Source organism: Pleurodeles waltl, chromosome 4_2, assembly GCF_031143425.1.
Source record: "Pleurodeles waltl isolate 20211129_DDA chromosome 4_2, aPleWal1.hap1.20221129, whole genome shotgun sequence".
Taxonomy (NCBI): Eukaryota; Metazoa; Chordata; class Amphibia; order Caudata; family Salamandridae; genus Pleurodeles; species Pleurodeles waltl.
Window position 1 is genome coordinate 69,361,071 of NC_090443.1, and position 17,157 is coordinate 69,378,227.

Consider the following 17,157-nt stretch of genomic DNA (forward strand, 5'->3'; position numbering starts at 1 on the left):
ACTTCAAGACGTGGTTCCCTTACTCAAAAAAGAAGACTACATGTCAACATTAGATATCAAGGATGCCTACTTTCACATACCCATACATCCTTCCCACAGAAAATACTTAAGGTTCGTAATACACGGCGTACACTATCAATTCAAAGTGTTACAGTTCGGGATAACAACAGCCCCAAGGGTATTCACAAAATGCCTTGCAGTAGTAGCCGCTCACATAAGGAGAAAGCACATGCACGTATTCCCGTACTTTGACGACTGGCTAATAAAAACCAGCACTCAACAACAGTGTCTTCTTCACACGCAATAAGTTATAGAAACTCTACACAAACTAGGGTTTTCTATAAATTACCAAAAATCACATCTGCAGCCATCCCAAGTACAACAATACTTGGGAGCAACACTCAACACACAAAAAGCGATTGCCACTCCAAGTCCACAAAGGGTACAAGCGTTCCAAAATATAACATTAAACATACAGCCAAACCAACACTACCAAGTGAGGTTTGTAATGAAACTTCTAGGCATGATGTCTTCATGCATAGCCATTGTCCCAAACGCAAGATTACACATGCGGCCCTTACAACAGTGCCTAGCAAAACAATGGACACAAGCACAGGGTCAACTCCAAGATCTAGTGTTGGTAGACCGCCAGACACACTTCTTTCTTCAATGGTGGAACCCTATAAATTTAAACCAAGGGCGGCCATTCCAAGACCCAGTGCCTCAAGACGTGATCACAACAGATGCTTCCATGATGGGGTGGGGAGCACACCTCAACCAGCACAGCATACAGGGACAATCAACAAAAACAACTACACATAAATCATTTAGAACTGTTGGCAGTGTTTCTAGCATTAAAAGCATTTCAACCACTGATAGCCCACAAACACATTCTTGTCAAAACTGACAACATGACGACAATGTATTACCTCAACAAACAAGGAGGGACACACTCGTCACAACTGTGTCTCTTAGCACAGAAAATTTGGCATTGGGCAATTCACAATCACATTCGCCTAATAGCACAATACATCCCAGGCATACAGAACCAGTTGGGCGACAATCTCAGTCGAGATCACCAACAAACACACGAATGGGAAATTCATCCCCAGATCCTACAGGATTACTTTCTACGCTGGGGAACGCCAAAAATAGACCTATTCGCAACAAAAGAAAATGCGAAATGCCAAAACTTCGCGTCCAGGTACCCACACCCTCGGTCCAAGGGCAATGCGTTATGGATCAGTTGGTCAGGGATATTTGCTTATGCTTTTCCCCCTCTCCCACTCATTCCTTATCTGGTAAACAAACTAAGTCAGAACAAACTCAAACTAATACTTATAGCACCAACCTGGGCTTGCCAACCGTGGTACACAACACTGGTAGATTTATCAGTAGTACCTCACATTAAATTACCGAACAGACCAGATCTGTTAACCCAACACAAACAACAGATCAGACACACGAATCCAGCATTGCTCAATCTAGCAATCTGGCTCCTGAGATCTTAGAATTTGGACATTTAGACCTTACACAAGAATGTATGGAGGTCATTAAACAAGCTAGAAAACCCACTACAAGACATTGCTATGCAAACAAATGGAAAACATGTGTTTACTACTGCCACACTAATCAAATTCAACCACTGCATGCTTCCGCAAAAGACATTGTAGGCTACTTATTACACTTACAAAAGTCTAAGCTAGCATTCTCTTCAATTAAAATACATCTCACTGCAATATCTGCCTATCCGCCTGGTCTACGCCTCATACATTCACAAAACATTACTGTGTAGATGTGTTAACAACACAACAAGCCACAGTAGGACAGGCTGTATCAAGAACATTATTTCAAACAACTTCAACTCCTACAGGCTAAGCCACCGCTTTTTAGGGGAGGTTACTGCTTAGTAGTCTATGCACAGCATGTGTATCTGCAGCTACACATGCCACCGAACGGAAAATGTCACTTACCCAGTGTACATCTGTTCGTGGCATGGGACGCTGCAGATTCACATGCGCCCTCCCCGGGAGCCTGTAGCCGTTGTTAGTTGATTAAGATTTGTAAATAAATATAATTTTAATACACATTATGTACATACACACCTACCTCATTGCATGGGCACATCTAGTATACTCTCAACTCCTACCTCACCCTGAGCGGGGAAAACAATCTAAGATGGAGTCAACGCCCATGCGCAATGGAGCCGAAAGGGAGGAGTCCCTCGGTCTCGTGACTCGAAAAGACTTCGAAGAAAAACAACTTGTAACACTCTGAGCCCAACACTAGATGGCAGGATAATGTACAGCATGTGAATCTGTAGTGTCCCATGCCACGAACAGATGTACATTGGGTAAGTGACATTTTCCATATATATATATATATATATATATATATATATATATATATATATGTAGCTGCAGATACACATGCTGTGCACTGTTCCTGCCATCGCGTTACAAGTTGTTTTTCTTCAAAGAAGTCTTTTTCGAGTCACGGGATACAAGCCACCACCGTCAGACCCAGTATTCATCACCCAGCAGCTGCCAGTAGTGGTCAGCGCAGCAGGAAAGAGGGACACAAGCTGCCAATCAGTGGCGCATAGCAAACTCTCAAGCCCTCCTCGTACGATATGACCGAGCTCATTGGGACGAGATGAACGATATTATCCAACATCTCCCCAAGGAATACCAGAAAAGAGCTCAGCAAGTGGTAGAGGAGGGACAAGCAATATCTAACAATCAAATATGATCTGCATTAGATTCCGCCGACACTGCTGCAAGAACAGTGAACATTGCAGTGACAATTAGACGCCATGCTTGGCTGAGATCCTCAGGTTTCAAATCAGAGATTCAACAGGCTGTCCTCAACATGCCATTCAATCAGCAACAGCTATTATGCACACAAGTGGACACAGCCATTGAGAAAATGAAAAAGGACACTGATACAGCCAAAGCAATGGGAGCGCTCTACTCGTCCCAATACAGAGGGACATTCAGAAAACCGCAGTATAGGGGATGTTTTAGACCACAGTCATCAGAAACATCCACCTCTCAAACAAAACACTCCTACCAATCACAATATTAGAGAGGGGAATTTCGCGGGTCCTTCAGGGGACAATTCCCAAGGTCCAGGGGAAAATTCCTTTCGGGATAACAACAGCCCCCAGAGTATTTACAAAATGCCTTGCCGTGGTAGCGGCATACATAAAGAGACAACACATGCATGTATTCCCATATCTCGACAATTGGCTAATAAAGGCCAACACTCAACAGCAGTGTCAAAATCACACGTTACGTAATAGATACCCTACATACACTGGGGTTTTCTATAAATTACCAAAAGTCACACTTGCAACCATCCCAAACTCAGCAATACTAGGGAGCTACACTCAACACTCAAAAAGCGATTGCAAGTCGAAGCCCACAAAGGGTACAATCATTCCATACCATGATACCAAAAATACAACCAAATCAGCATTACAGAGTCAGATTTGTGATGAGACTCCTAGGCATGATGGCATCATGCATCGCAATTGTCCCAAACGCACAGTTACACATGCGGCCATTACAGCAGTGCCTTGCAAAACAATGCTTGCAGGCACAGGGTCACCTCCAAGATCCAGTGTTGATAGACCGCAAACACACTATTCGCTTCAATGGTGGAACCCCATAAATGTAAACAAAGGGCGGCCTTTTCAAGACCCTGTGCCTCACGCCATTCTCACAACAGACGCATCAATGATTGGGTGGGGAGCACACCTCAACAATCACAGTATACAAGGACAGTGGGACAATCAACAAAAACAGCTACACATAAACCACTTAGAACTACTAGCAGTTTTTCTAGCACTAAAAGCTTTTCAACCTCTTCTAGCTCACAAACACATTCTTGTCACACAGACAATATGACAACAATGTACTACTTAAACAAACAAGGGGGAACACACTCATCACAACTTTGCCTCCTAGCACAAAAAATGTGGCATTGGGCAATTCACAACAATATTGCCTAACAGCGCAATACATCCCAGGCATTCACAATCAATTAGCAGACAATCTCAGTCGAGATCACCAGCAAACAAACGAGTGGGAAATACATCCCCAGGTACTACAAAAATACTTTCGCCAGATATAGATCTGTTCACCACAAACCAAAACGCAAAATGCCAAAGCTTCGCGTCCAGGTACCCACACCCTCAGTCCAAGGGCAATGCTCTATGGATCAATTGGTCAGGGATATTTGCTTATACTTTTCCCCCTCTCCCACTCATGCCTTTTCTAGTCCACAAACTGCGTCAAAACAAACTCAGACTAATACTCATAGCACCAACGTGGACACGCCAACCGTGGTACACGACACTGTTGGACCTATCAGTAGTACCTCACATCAAACTTCCAAACAGACCAGACCTGTTAACACAACACAAACAACGGATCAGACACCCCAATCCAGCAATGCTCAATCTAGCAATCTGGCTCCTGAAGTCTTAGAGTTTGGATATCTAAATCTTCCAAACTAGTGTATGGAAGTCATTAAACAGGCAAGAAAACCTACCACCAGACATTGCTATGTTAATAAATGGAATAGATTTGTTTTCTACTGCCAAGCGAAACACATCACACCATTGGATGCGTCCATACAGGACATCGTAGCATATTTACTACACCTACAAAAAGCAAATCTTGCCTTTTCATCCATCAAAATACACCTCACTGCAATTTCGGCTTACTTGCAAATTAAACACACAAAATCATTATTTAGAATACCAGTCATTAAAGCCTTCATGGAAGGACTAAAGCGGATCATACCTCCAAGAACTCCACCAGTACCGTTGTGGAACCTTAATATTGTACTTACACGACTCATGGGTCCACCTTTTGAACCCATGCATTTTTGTCAAATCAAATTCTTAACTTGGTAAGTGGCATTTCTAATAGCTATCACTTCATTACGAAGAGTTAGTGAAATACAGGCTTTCACTGTTGAGGAACCCTTTATACAAGTACACAAACATAAAGTTGTTCTCCGCACAAATCAAAAATTTCTACCAAGAGTCATTTCACTGTTTCATTTGAACCAAACAGTGGAACTCCCAGTCTTCTTCCCACAGCCAGACTCAGTAGCAGAGAGAGCACTGCATTCATTAGATATAAAAAGAGCTCTAATGTACTATATAGACAGAATAAAACAATTTCGTAAAGCTAAACAATTGTTCGTCGCATTCCAGAAACCCCATGCTGTGAACCCTAAAAAGATTTTTTTTTTTAAACAACCAAAGCTAAGCTTTTGACAGGCTAATGCATGCTACATTGGCCCAGTTCCATCAATTGTGTTGAAAAACATATTTTAAACACCATGGGAGTCACTTTAAAAAAAAAAGTGATAACTTTCACAAATCTTTTTTCTAGAGGAAAAGGTTGTTAAAAAAGAACAATTTAGTCACATAGGCTGCAGCCTTGAAAGGCTGGAAAACTGGCACTGCTTTTTTAAGGAAGAACACTCGGCCAGTAGCCCATAGTGCACAGTCAGTAACAGTTGGGCTGTTTCCCTTTTTATGGAAGTCAAGGATTGTGTGGGAGAAATGGTTAAGTTCTTTGTCTAGTCTCTTCCTCAAATTAGCCAGCAACCCCAGTACTCTGCCAAACTCAGTATTATGCCTCATCAGCTGCGGCACCGCCTCACTGGGTGAGCGAACATAGACCAGCGCATCATCTGCATTTAAGGAAACCGCATGAACATATTCCCCCTCTTGTATGCCCTAAAGTGCCATCTCCTTACGCAACAGGGTCTCCAAAAGGCTCTAGTGCCAGGGCAAACAGCACCAGCAAGAGGCCTGGCATGTGGTCCTCTCCACTGTCCAGCTATCTGACAACATGCCATCCACCCAGATGCAGACCCTAGGATCTGTGTAGATCAGTTTCACCCAACCCCTGAAGGCCTCCCTGAAACCCTTCTCGCCCAGGACTTCCATCAAATATCCCCAATCAACAGTTTTGAACGCTTTCTCCAAATCAATTCATAGCAGAGCCATTTCCTGGTCAACCCCTTCTGTTTCATGAAGTACATGGATCAGCCGACGGTTATTGAAAGCCATACTGGTGGCTGGCGTGAAGCCACATTGATCCTTGTGAACCAGTCCCTGTATCTCCCATTGCGGCATAGTTGGCAGAAGTATACAATGTATCCCATGTAATCAGATTTAATCATAGTAAGGGGACTATAAGAGGAGGGCTCGTCTGTGTTCTCCCCCTGTTTTAACATAAGACAGGTAATTCCCTCGCTCATAGTGAGGGGAGGACCTTCTCCCTCCTGGCCTCTTGAAACACCTCTAAAAGTCTTTCTGTGAGCAGTGCAGAGTACATTTGAAAAATAATCCACAGGGAACTCACCCCGCAACACTAATCTAATTTCCTCCAGAGTAAGCTCTGGATCCCGATCATTAGCTTTGTCTTCTGACAGAAAGGTTAACTCCACTCCCTCAAGGAACACCCTTTACTCTTCCCCCCTGGCCTGTCTTCCCAGCATGGTAGACTCCCTAAAATATGTCTTGAGGGTATGCAAGATATCCTGACAGTACATCACCCCACTCCCCCTCAGGACCCCCTCAACTCCCCTGGGGTCTGGATATGAAGTAGAGGTGGGGCCTCCTGTTAACACTTCAGTATCCAGACCAATAACTTTCCCGCTTTATACCCCTCCCTATGCATGCGCTGCCTAGAAGTCTGCAGAGTGTATTCATCCAGTGTATCCCACAGTACTTTTAAGGCAGAGTGCATTTAAGGCGTGTTCACCCTCTTCCCCACACATGGCAGAGGAAAGCACCTCCCCATTCTGGATTTCAGCCAGTTGCATTTCTTGGGCCTTGGGGTTGGACTCCAGCTGCCTCCGCCTTCCACAAGTAGTTCCTATGCAGAACCTCCTCAGCACCGCCTTCATGGCCTCCCACTTGGTGACCCAGGCAGCGGTGAATCCCCAATTATTGTCCAAGTATTCAGTGAGGGCCTCAGTCAGTGTCTGCCTACTCACTATATCAGTCAGTATGCAAGGGTGCAGACGTCAGCTCCTCGCAAAGTGAGCCCCTGTAACCATTGCAGACAGAGTAGTACGGGCACATGGTCAGAGAGAAATCTCCCTAAAAGAACTACAGACTACAGCATCTCTACTCTTACACCAGATATCAGCTGGCAATCCAAGCGGCTGTAAGTGTTGTGTCAGCGAGTGACAGGTGTTCTGTTGGGACTGTGGGTGGAGCAATCTCCAGCTATCTAGGAAACACAGATTGTGCATTACCCCGAGAGTGATCTATTCATGTGTGGCTTTGTTCCCTTTTGTAGGGCCAATCCCCGTCTAAGACAGTTGAAATCCCCCGCCCAAATTATAGGGGAGTCCAGGATATCCTCCAACAATGCTTGCACCTAGCCAGAAAACCTTCCATCATCTGTTTTGGCTTCATATTTATTCAATATGGTGGCATCTTTGCCATTCAATGTATTTTGGAGTAAAAAAAGTAGTGCTCCTCCACATCTGCCTCAATGTAGGTCTGAGAAAATGGCACACCAGGGGCATCCCAGATTGTAACTCCCAAGCACAGGAAGAATATGTTGATGAGTAGAAATGCCTCCCCTCTCCCATTTCCCCCCCCGCCAACTCTTCTTCGCTAACCTTTGAGCCCCATTATCCAGCAGATGCATCTTCTGCAAGAAGTTAATTTGAACCTTATGGCGCTATAGAAACAAATGTACACTATATCTCTTGGTGTAGCCACGCAAGCTTCAGGCATTCCAGGTTAGTATAGTGCTGTGGTCAGCTATGTGGAGATAATTCTTACATCCCGAGCCCCCAGATGTTTCAGCACTTGTAAGAGGGATGTCATCCCGTCCCCCTTAGGAAATACCTAGCAGCGTAAAGCATAGCATGCACTGTGACAGCATACCACAGATCCTTAAAAGCCAGAGGCATATGCACTAACAACTTCTCATCCCTTCTCTCCGCAGGCAAACAATCCAACAAATAAGTCTTGTTTGTCCATTGATTCAATGCTGTCAAGACCAACAGCCTACTCCCAACCCAATCAGCTAGGCCTACCACAAGATGTGGGAGAACTCCCCAGAACCCTGTTACACCAGTTAAAGCTCAGCACCAATAATATGTAGTCGGGTGTAAACAAGCATGCATCAGAGCACATGCTCTTCACATGATAAGTGACTCCCATACACACCCCACCAAAGAGTTCACTAACAGGAGGCCACATAGGCCGACAGAACCCTGGGTTGGGAAAAGGCCTCACCCCTCCCCTCGTGCATCAGCAGAGGGTAGACCCTCCTCAGTCTCCCTCAAATCGGTTGCCAACTGGTCCTGTGCCATGTTACTTTCCTCCTGGATCACAATCATCGAGGTCCCCTGCAATCCATCACTTTGGCCACCCTGCTGTTCATTGTCATGGCGTGCCCTCCAGCGAGAATCATACAGCCCAGTTCCACCTTGTGGTTGACTTTTCCTGGACCCCACTTTGGGCCTCATTATGAACATAACAAGTTTGGTGGTCATACTGCCATCTCCACCAGGGTCCTAGATCCCGATGGGGTGCCAGAAGTCTTGGTTGCAATCAGCCAGGGTGGCGCTGAACTCTGCATCGCCCTGCTGATTACAGCCTTGTTCTCCGCCAGCCTATTCATGGTGATTTCACCACCATGTAAAGGCTGGTGGAGAAGAAGTGATGGGGGCACGTGGGAGGGGGCTCCTGCCCTGCCCATGCCTAAGGCCCATGGCATGGGCAGTGCAGGGGCCCTCCGCCCAGCACTTTGCAGACAGTGCACATTCCAAGGGTGCTGGACGGTCCTCTCTGTGCTGCGAGATAACACTCAGCTACCTTAAAGGTAACGCTCTATTTCAAGTTTTCTGCTGGTAAGCCAGGTCAAGCTGGCAGAAACCTTGTAATAGAACGGGGACACCACTGCCATCGCGGTGGCATCCTCCCCACTCATATTGAGCCCCTTTGTCTCTCCGCACGTTATACCACATCCCTAACTACCTCCACATCTCCTCAGGGGAGTCAAAGAAATTAGATTTTCCATCTCAGATCACATGCAGCCTGGCAGGGTACAAAAGCATGTATTTAAGCCCAGGTTCTTCAATTTCCTCTTGACCTCGAGAAATGATTTCTTGTCCCCCTGCTCCCTCCATATGTGTAGTTTGGGTAGTTGCAGATTTTATGATTTTCAATTTGGGCATTGTTAGTTTCTTGGGGTGCGCGTAGTTTAAAATCTGTCGTTCAGCACCTGCTGTGATTCCTCGTGGCGACACCTCTGTTCGTGGAGGGGCCACCAATGCGCTGTACTTCCTTTCGATGGTAAAGAAGCTTGACAGATTGCTTGGTTTCAGTGTGTCCCAGATCATCTTTTCAACTAACCGTTCTCCTGAGCCCCCCTCAGCTCTCTCGGGGCAGCACAGCAGGCGGACATTATTTTGGCAAGTCCTGCCCTCCACATTGTCTGCCTCCAGGACTCTAGTTTTAGATGTGAAGCTAGCCTTTTGCTTTTTAAGCAAGGCTCCCTCCACCTTGAGCTCATCTTTGCTCTCCTCTGCAGCTGTACCTTTATCAGAGACTTTCCGCAGATCAGCCCAAAGAAGATTCATCTCCATGGACATTATTTTGATCTTTCCCTCAAGTGCCACCTGAGAGCCGTGAATGGCAGCCAGTATATCTTCTCAAGTCTGTTCCTCTGAAGGTGGCTCCTGCACATGATCCATGCAGGTGCTTCCTAGGCAGGTCTGCCTTTGTGAGACCTGTGCCTGGGTCGTATACTGCTCCCTTGTGTTCCTTTGTACGGGCAGACATTTTTCCCTTCCCCATGAGGAGAGTACAGCGTGTAGTTTTGCTGATCCACGCTGAGGCACCCAGGACAGGAAGCAGCCATCCCGCTCAGCGCCTGCAGCACTTATGGCACATCCTCTTCCTGACAGATGTCTGCCTCGCCAGTCTCCCCTCAGCAGTGGCGTGCACGGCCCCTCTCCAGTAGCCTCAGAAGTAAGGCCATACCATACAAGTGTGTCCGGTCCCCAGGAATCAGCCTGATAAGGCTGCTCTGTGCTCAGTCTGGTCCCTTCCCCCCAACCAGGGGGTCGAGTTGGGGGGAGAGGCTTGTGTTCAGAGTGCCAAACGTGTCCCCCGTCTTCATACCCTCTTAGGTACTCTTTGCTCAGGTCTCAAGTTCCCATCAGATTATCACTGTCGCCCTTCAATCCTGCCATTCAAGGCTGGGAACTCCTCACAACAGCCTCTGTGAGTGCTCCCTGGCACCCCCGATCATTAAAGTTCTCCAAGGGGAGAGAGGGGAAGCTCACTTGAATCCACCACTGCCTGAAAACCTGTCCACCTCGTGCCCAGTGGATAGCGTCATCCCACGCCACCGGCCCCAACCGGAGAACCTCACCTGCCACGTCTTTGCCAGCGTATGTGCCAGCAGGCCTCCGCCAGACAGCGTCTGAAGCCCTCTGCACAGCCTGTGCTGTACACCAGTAGCTCCTTGAGCAGGGTATTGCAGTGGACCAAGCCTTCCCCTCAACCACACTCCACATGAGGCCTAGTCCTCCGATCTCACCCAGAAGAGTCTTGACCACCACCTCCAAGCTACCAGGCTGCCATGGCCAGCCACACCACAGCACTGCTGTGTCCTCGGCCCTGCGCTCCGAGGGATACCTTCGCCGCCGCGCGTCTCCACCTAATCACTGATGCTTCCACCCGGCAATAATAGAATCCTGTCACGATCCACAGCACCTGCTAGCTGAACCAGGTGGTACAAAGCAGGATATTGCAGGATATGATCAGGGGGCCTCGAGGAGCCGCTCTAGGACGTGTCCTGTTGACCATCTTGTGTGGCCACATCCCCCCAACACCATGATTTTCTTAAGCGGTGATCTAAACCATCCCTTGAGAAGGGTTTGTTTCCACCAGGACCTACCGTCTCAATGTATATTGTATGGTTCTCTGTTAGGGTGCAGTGCCCACTTGGATCACCTGAAGATCAAGGGTTCTTGGTCTGAACTCATTTCTCCCAATGACCGAAACAGTACTTTGTGAACAAGGAAGGATCAACCAGATTGAGAAATCTATTCATGTAAGCTCATTCCATCTGAAGATGGCTGATCTCTAGAAATAAGCAAATCATTTCAGTACACCTCCTGGAGTGGACGAAAGTGACACAATCAAGCAGATTTCTTTTAGGAAAAAACACAAATTTACCACACAGCAGTTCTACCCAGCATTTTCTTTGACCATTGGTTCTCATTCATAGACTTGTTCACGGCCACAGAAAACAGCAAATGGTCACACTTCAACTCTATATTTCACTGAGTAGATGGATAGGATGATAACCCTCATTTTGATCAGCTGGTTAAGAATGTTTTCTGCCCTTCCATTTATCCTGGCTCTTCTTATAATTCTAATTTTCTCATGAGTCTAACTTTCTAATAGATGAACAATACTAATGTTTCCAGGTGGACCATGCCATTGTTGGTACCCAGACGTACCACAGATGTCAGAGGAGGCAAGCAAAAAACCGAAGCCCTGCATGTGAGTGTCAAATTGCACATCACAACCTTCACACCTTAAGCTTGGCAGCCTAGTTCCTGAACACATCTAAGTCTATTAAAGGAATGTGTGAATATTTTGAAAGAGGTTAAAAGGTTGTCCACCACTCTCTCAAGTTTTTGTATTGAAAAGATTCTGTATTTTATGTAAGCAAGTGAACTTCAATCCAAGAAGAAACTATTTCATAAAAACTACGTACAAGCAACTTCAGACTCCTTATAGTGAAGCATTTCTTGAAAAGGTGTTCTCGCCACTCAGGAAGCTTTCTCCCTTGTGAGACCTTTATAGATTTATTTCAAAACTCTTCAGTCCTCTGATTGAACCAATATATAAAATCTCCATTGAACTCCTTTCCTGAAAGGTGGCTTTCCTAGTGGTGATTGCCTTGGCCCTTGGCATTGGTGAGATTCAGGCATTGTACTATTCACACATTCAGCGTTTTTGCAAATTGTAGTGTGGGATTACCACTTCAGTCAAACAGGACCTGTACTCACTTATTTTTTTTTTTAGACCACTCACTAACCATCTGAAAATATTAGATTGTCTGACCAATTAGAAGAGGTTTATTGTTATGTCTTGATAGGACAAAATTTGTTATAAAAATTAAACTTCTTTGATCCCGTTGTCAGAATTCTAGCCACATCCACACAGTCCAAGTCAAGTTGAAATAGTCCAGAAGCCCAATGAACAAGAGTGAAAGCTTCAACAACAGTTCTTCTGAGAATTATTTCAATATCAGATATTAGCAAGGATGTTGCCTCAGCAAGGATGTTACCTGCTGAGTTATCCATACCTTTAAAATGCCTGATTGCTTAATTTGTATTCACTTGCCTATCATAGTAGATACCCCAAGTGACTGAAACTCCTTATGGAATTCCTTTCTTTAATTACTTTGATTGACTTACCATCCTAATATTTTTTTTTAACTTCATATCTAAGGGATAGGCGTGTTACTTTAACTGTTACTGACTGCTAATGAACATCCTATGATGGAGATGGGAAAAAAAAAACACTGAATTGTCGCTTCAAGCAGTGTCACTTCTTCAGCTCTATGAATTTGCACAGATTCTGCCTCTATAACCGTACTTTCCTTTTCAAAAAGGTTTGTAAAGGAGTTTTAGTTTCTCTCCTATTACGAAGTAATTCTTTTTCTTATTAGTTGGCTTCTCTTTTTAAAGGGATATAAATGAAATTCAACCCATATATGCATCCCAATAGGCTTCAGGAAAAATACACACACCAAACCCACATGTCAGAATTGGGAATGCCGTGCCACTGCTGGTAGATATGTCAGAGGAAAACTCTTCTTGTGAGCTGTCCTATGGGCCAGGATTGGTTGCTACAGAATAATCCAGTGTGTTGTCCTGACGAAATATTTTCAGAAGTTTTCAAGGCATAAAGTGCAAAGTTTGGTTACAGTTTTTAATATTTCTTGAATGGGCCTGAAACATATACATGAATATTGATGATGCAGCCTTTGACACCCATCCACAAATACAAAGCTGTGCCATGAGCTTCTATTACAAGTATATATTTGTATTTTGTGATGAAGCAGCACTGGCACTATTTCTTTTGTGTTAATGTGGGTGCAATGTAGTATTGGATGAGTTGCTGTTATGAGTGTAAAGGAAACAAGGCCTTATTTATAGTGTCTTCCTGCCAAATTATTTTGTATTTTACCAACGCGCTTGAGACTGTGGTCTCACATACTCTTGTGTACAGATGAAAGGGTATAAGAAACTTACAAATAAACTGAGTCTACAAATAATTAAATTATACACAGTTGAAATACTTGGTTTAATATAGAATCAATGATGTTGAACTGCTCAGAATAATATCTTACATGAATAAAGGCAACATATCGCCGAATAGTTCAGGGTATCAGGCAGCACTAAAATGATAATATAAGCTCTGCTAACCCCTTTAATAATAATCTATGTGGCCAAACCTAATCTGTCTTTTTGTGCTTAGATTCAGTCGGCGGGGGCCTATATGACATGGAGACAGAGAGTGAGACAGAGAGAGCTTCTCTGGGTGGCACAGACGACCTCTCTATTCTTGACTGCACAGATGCCCCATCATTTGCAAATACCACTTCCTTTAGCATCCTCACAGAAGACAGCCGTAACTCCACTTCTCTTTTTGCTGCCACCGCTGCCTCTTCTGTCTTGGAGGAGTCAATGATGCAAGGTAAGTCACTTTCTTAAACTGCATGCTTTCTTACAACATGTCCAAAGTCACTATAGCCTCTAACCTCCTTTCTCTTCATTTAAGGCAATGAGAACTTCTTGTAATTTGTATAATCGTTCAAACAAGCTCTGGATTTAGCTATCCTCACATGCATTGGTCACTTTTCCCTTGAACTTCTAAAGTTAACAGATCATTTGTTAACTTGCTCAGCCTTTCTCCTTGTGTGGCTCATCAGTCTAGAGAAACCTGTTGGTCTGCTACAAAGTTTACCTTTAAAGAACATGCCTGGGGTGAGTTTGTCAGGGTGAATCTGATAGAAAAGTAATGTAATTCTTGCTCTCTTGGGCATCTAATTTGTGTTCATATATAGGAGTGTAAATGTGAACAGTTGCTGATAGTTTCTTTAGTAAATGGTTTTTCTTTTGTGGAGAATGGTAACCTATCAAAATTTTGGTTAGTGAGTTCTTCCAAAAAAGGCAAAATGAAAACATTTCAAATACTTAAAAAGGGCCAACAAGTCTATATTTTATCCTCTTGGTCATCACTGTAGTTGGTTTGGAGGCATTTTGTATGCCTTTCTCGTCTGCACAGTACCTTTGTATCATCATCACCTTTGTATTAATAAATGCATCTGACTAGTGTGGTGTCACTCCCTCTGTAAAAAACAAATTGGTTTCTTTCATGTGAGGACAAATATGAGGCAAGTATTGTGACTGTCTACCTTTTGCCAATGTGTATGCTCATTTTATTAGTTATAATTGACACAACATGTACTGTTGTCTCACTGTGTTTCTACCAGAATTTGAAGCCCAGGCCAGCTCATCCTGGGACTCTATAATTCCCTGCGTTTTGTTTAACTCAGTCCACCAGCTTGCCACTGTTGTTCATTCTCTAAAGCTTTTGTTTGTGGGATGACTCACAATATGTTCTGCTCTAACTAATGTGGCATGATTCACACCCTGTTTAATTGGTTTTAACGTGAATTTTGAATGCAAACCTGTAATGTATGGCATTCAAATGAATTTGTAACTTAAACCAACTGAACTTTGTTAAGATAGTTATTAAACAATTGCAAAATGTTGCTTTTTGCCTTCTGGGTTACTCTCCTGATATACTCTGTATTATATATCACTCATTCTCGTTAAGTGCCATTATTTTTCCCCTGATATGTTTTTCTATTTTTAAGATGATGACTTTGATCTTCAGAGTGAGGCTGATGGAGAACTAGAAAATGACCGTGCACCCGGCCTGAACCTTGTGCTGGAGAAAAATTTCCAAAACATTTCTGTGGAGGAGGTTGTGGATGGCAGTTGCTCCGATGCTGTTCAAGAGCCTCAGTTGGTCCAGGCGGTCTGCCCAAGTATGTATGTGGTCTTAGATGTGTTGACAAAATAGCAGGTATCTGTGCAACCATGATTGGTACTGCAAGAGTTCCCACCCGGTCTGCTGGATTTATTTTCATTTATTAAAAGTTATAAAATATAAATGAAATATGACCTTCACATAGGCAATGTGTTTTTTACTAAGCTTTCTGTAATCCAGCACATGGACTGATATTCTTTGTGCTTAAGATTTTATTAAAGAGTCCCATGACTGGAAACTGATGTTATACAAGTATGTAGTTTTTCCTGCTGGTTTAGAATCCACTGATTACTTTCTTTCACTATTTTACCCTACAGCAGTTGTGACATTGTGGTAGTTACTCGTATTTGAGGATACTCCTCAAAGAAAAGGAAGCCCCACAGTATCTCACTTGATGGCACAGGCTCCTTCACCAGTTTAGGGTTTTTGGCAGTATGTGTCTGATATTTGAAAAGATCTATTCTTGGTTCAAAGGTACAGTTTTGCTGCAGTTCTGAAGGTGGCTAATTGAAGGCTGACAAATAGGCTTAGGTTTGTGGCATGTGTAGCTGTAGCTTCACATAATGTGCATACTTCCGCCGTCTGCTGTTAGGCTTGGACATTACCATTTTTTTTATTTTTTTTAGAAGTACAGGACCTGAGTCACAGGACCTAGTGACTCGACCTGTTAGTGGTATTGTTCATGGGCATCTGCTCCATTATTAGATTGTTTTTTACTCCACTGTTTGGTTCATACACGTCTTTGTGAACTCACGTTTGACACTGTGTGGTGTTTTCGCTGGGCCCTCTGATCTGTTCCCTCGTCTGTTTCTACAAGGTAATCCTATTTCTCATTGGTTTTCAGCTGTCATGTTCTATTTAACAACTTGTTGCTTACATACTTCTCGACTTCCACCATCCATGTTGATAGTGTCCTTGTGATAGAAAGGACTCCATTTCAATTCTGCCGAGTACCTGAGATCCGACCTTCACAAAGTCTACAATCTCTGTTTGTCTCCCGTTCACCAAGGGGACTCCTGTTCAGCATGTCTTCCGTAACAAGAAAACTCTAAGGAACCAATGCGCTTGTCACCTTGCCTCGCCTGCCGTGGCACCTAGACAAGAGGTGAAAGACACTCTGGACATCTTTGGAGAGCGAGGAGAGTTGGATATTGAAGAGGTGGATGCTCCAGGTGTCAAAGTGAAACCAGTGTTGTTGCTGGAAAACCTTGAAGGGCTACCTTTGGCTCAGCAGTAGCAAAAGACCACAATGAGTACTGATGCTCTCTTTCCTGCCACCAAGAGGCACCAGCCCCATGCTCTCGTGTCGCCCATGAGGCCTCGGGTGCGCCACTGCTTTCCGGCCATGGCCGATATGCCATTCCCAGATGGGCCCAACGCCCGTTCCATGTTTGACGCACAAGTTCTCCTCAAAACACAGAGCATTGTCTGCCTCTTCGGCGTTGGATCCAAAGGCACATCCTCCGTCATTCTCGGAAATGGGTGGAGTCGAAGATTTAAGAGTTGAAGGCAAGTTCGGTTCCGTGACCCACCTATCAGAAGCATTTGGCACTGAGGTCAAGCTTGATGCCCTCTGGTGTGCAACTATCTATCCTGTTGACGCCCTCTTCCACCTCTTCCTCCTCTGTGGTGTCCAAAGACTTCGGGATGCCAATCCTGGAGCTGCTAGAGGAACATCTGGATGTGCGGCAGCAGCAGATCCAAATCCAGCCAGTCACTGTTCAGGTTCTGGCGAAGCCTCCACAGCCCATGTTTAACCACTGGTGCCTACCCCTTCCAAAAGGCCTAACATACACAACAGAACTACCTGTCCCCTGCCTCCTGCTCCTCCTTCTCCTCCTCCCCTTGTTTCTCCTGTGTTGCCTTTGGAGTTACTACAGCACTCGCCTCTGCGTTCCTCACATTCGGGGGCGAGGACAGTCCTATACTCCTTTATGACCCACAGGGCCTGGACCCTTGGGATGATTGATACCAAATCCCTTACAGACACAGACACAGACCCAGACTTGTAC

The 17,157-nt window shown here is 44.7% G+C and overlaps 1 protein-coding gene across 5 annotated transcripts in view; it reads left to right on the forward strand.

The window, feature by feature from the left end:
• The window catches only part of BAZ2A (bromodomain adjacent to zinc finger domain 2A), an 867,588-nt gene that overhangs the window by 180,792 nt on the left and 669,639 nt on the right, over nt 1–17,157 (forward strand). For all 5 annotated transcript variants that reach the window (XM_069230685.1, XM_069230689.1, XM_069230688.1 and 2 more), the window contains 2 exons: nt 13,565–13,783; nt 14,970–15,143. In XM_069230685.1, the coding sequence (XP_069086786.1) occupies nt 13,565–13,783; nt 14,970–15,143 (393 nt within the window). The remainder of the gene's footprint in view (nt 1–13,564; nt 13,784–14,969; nt 15,144–17,157) is intronic.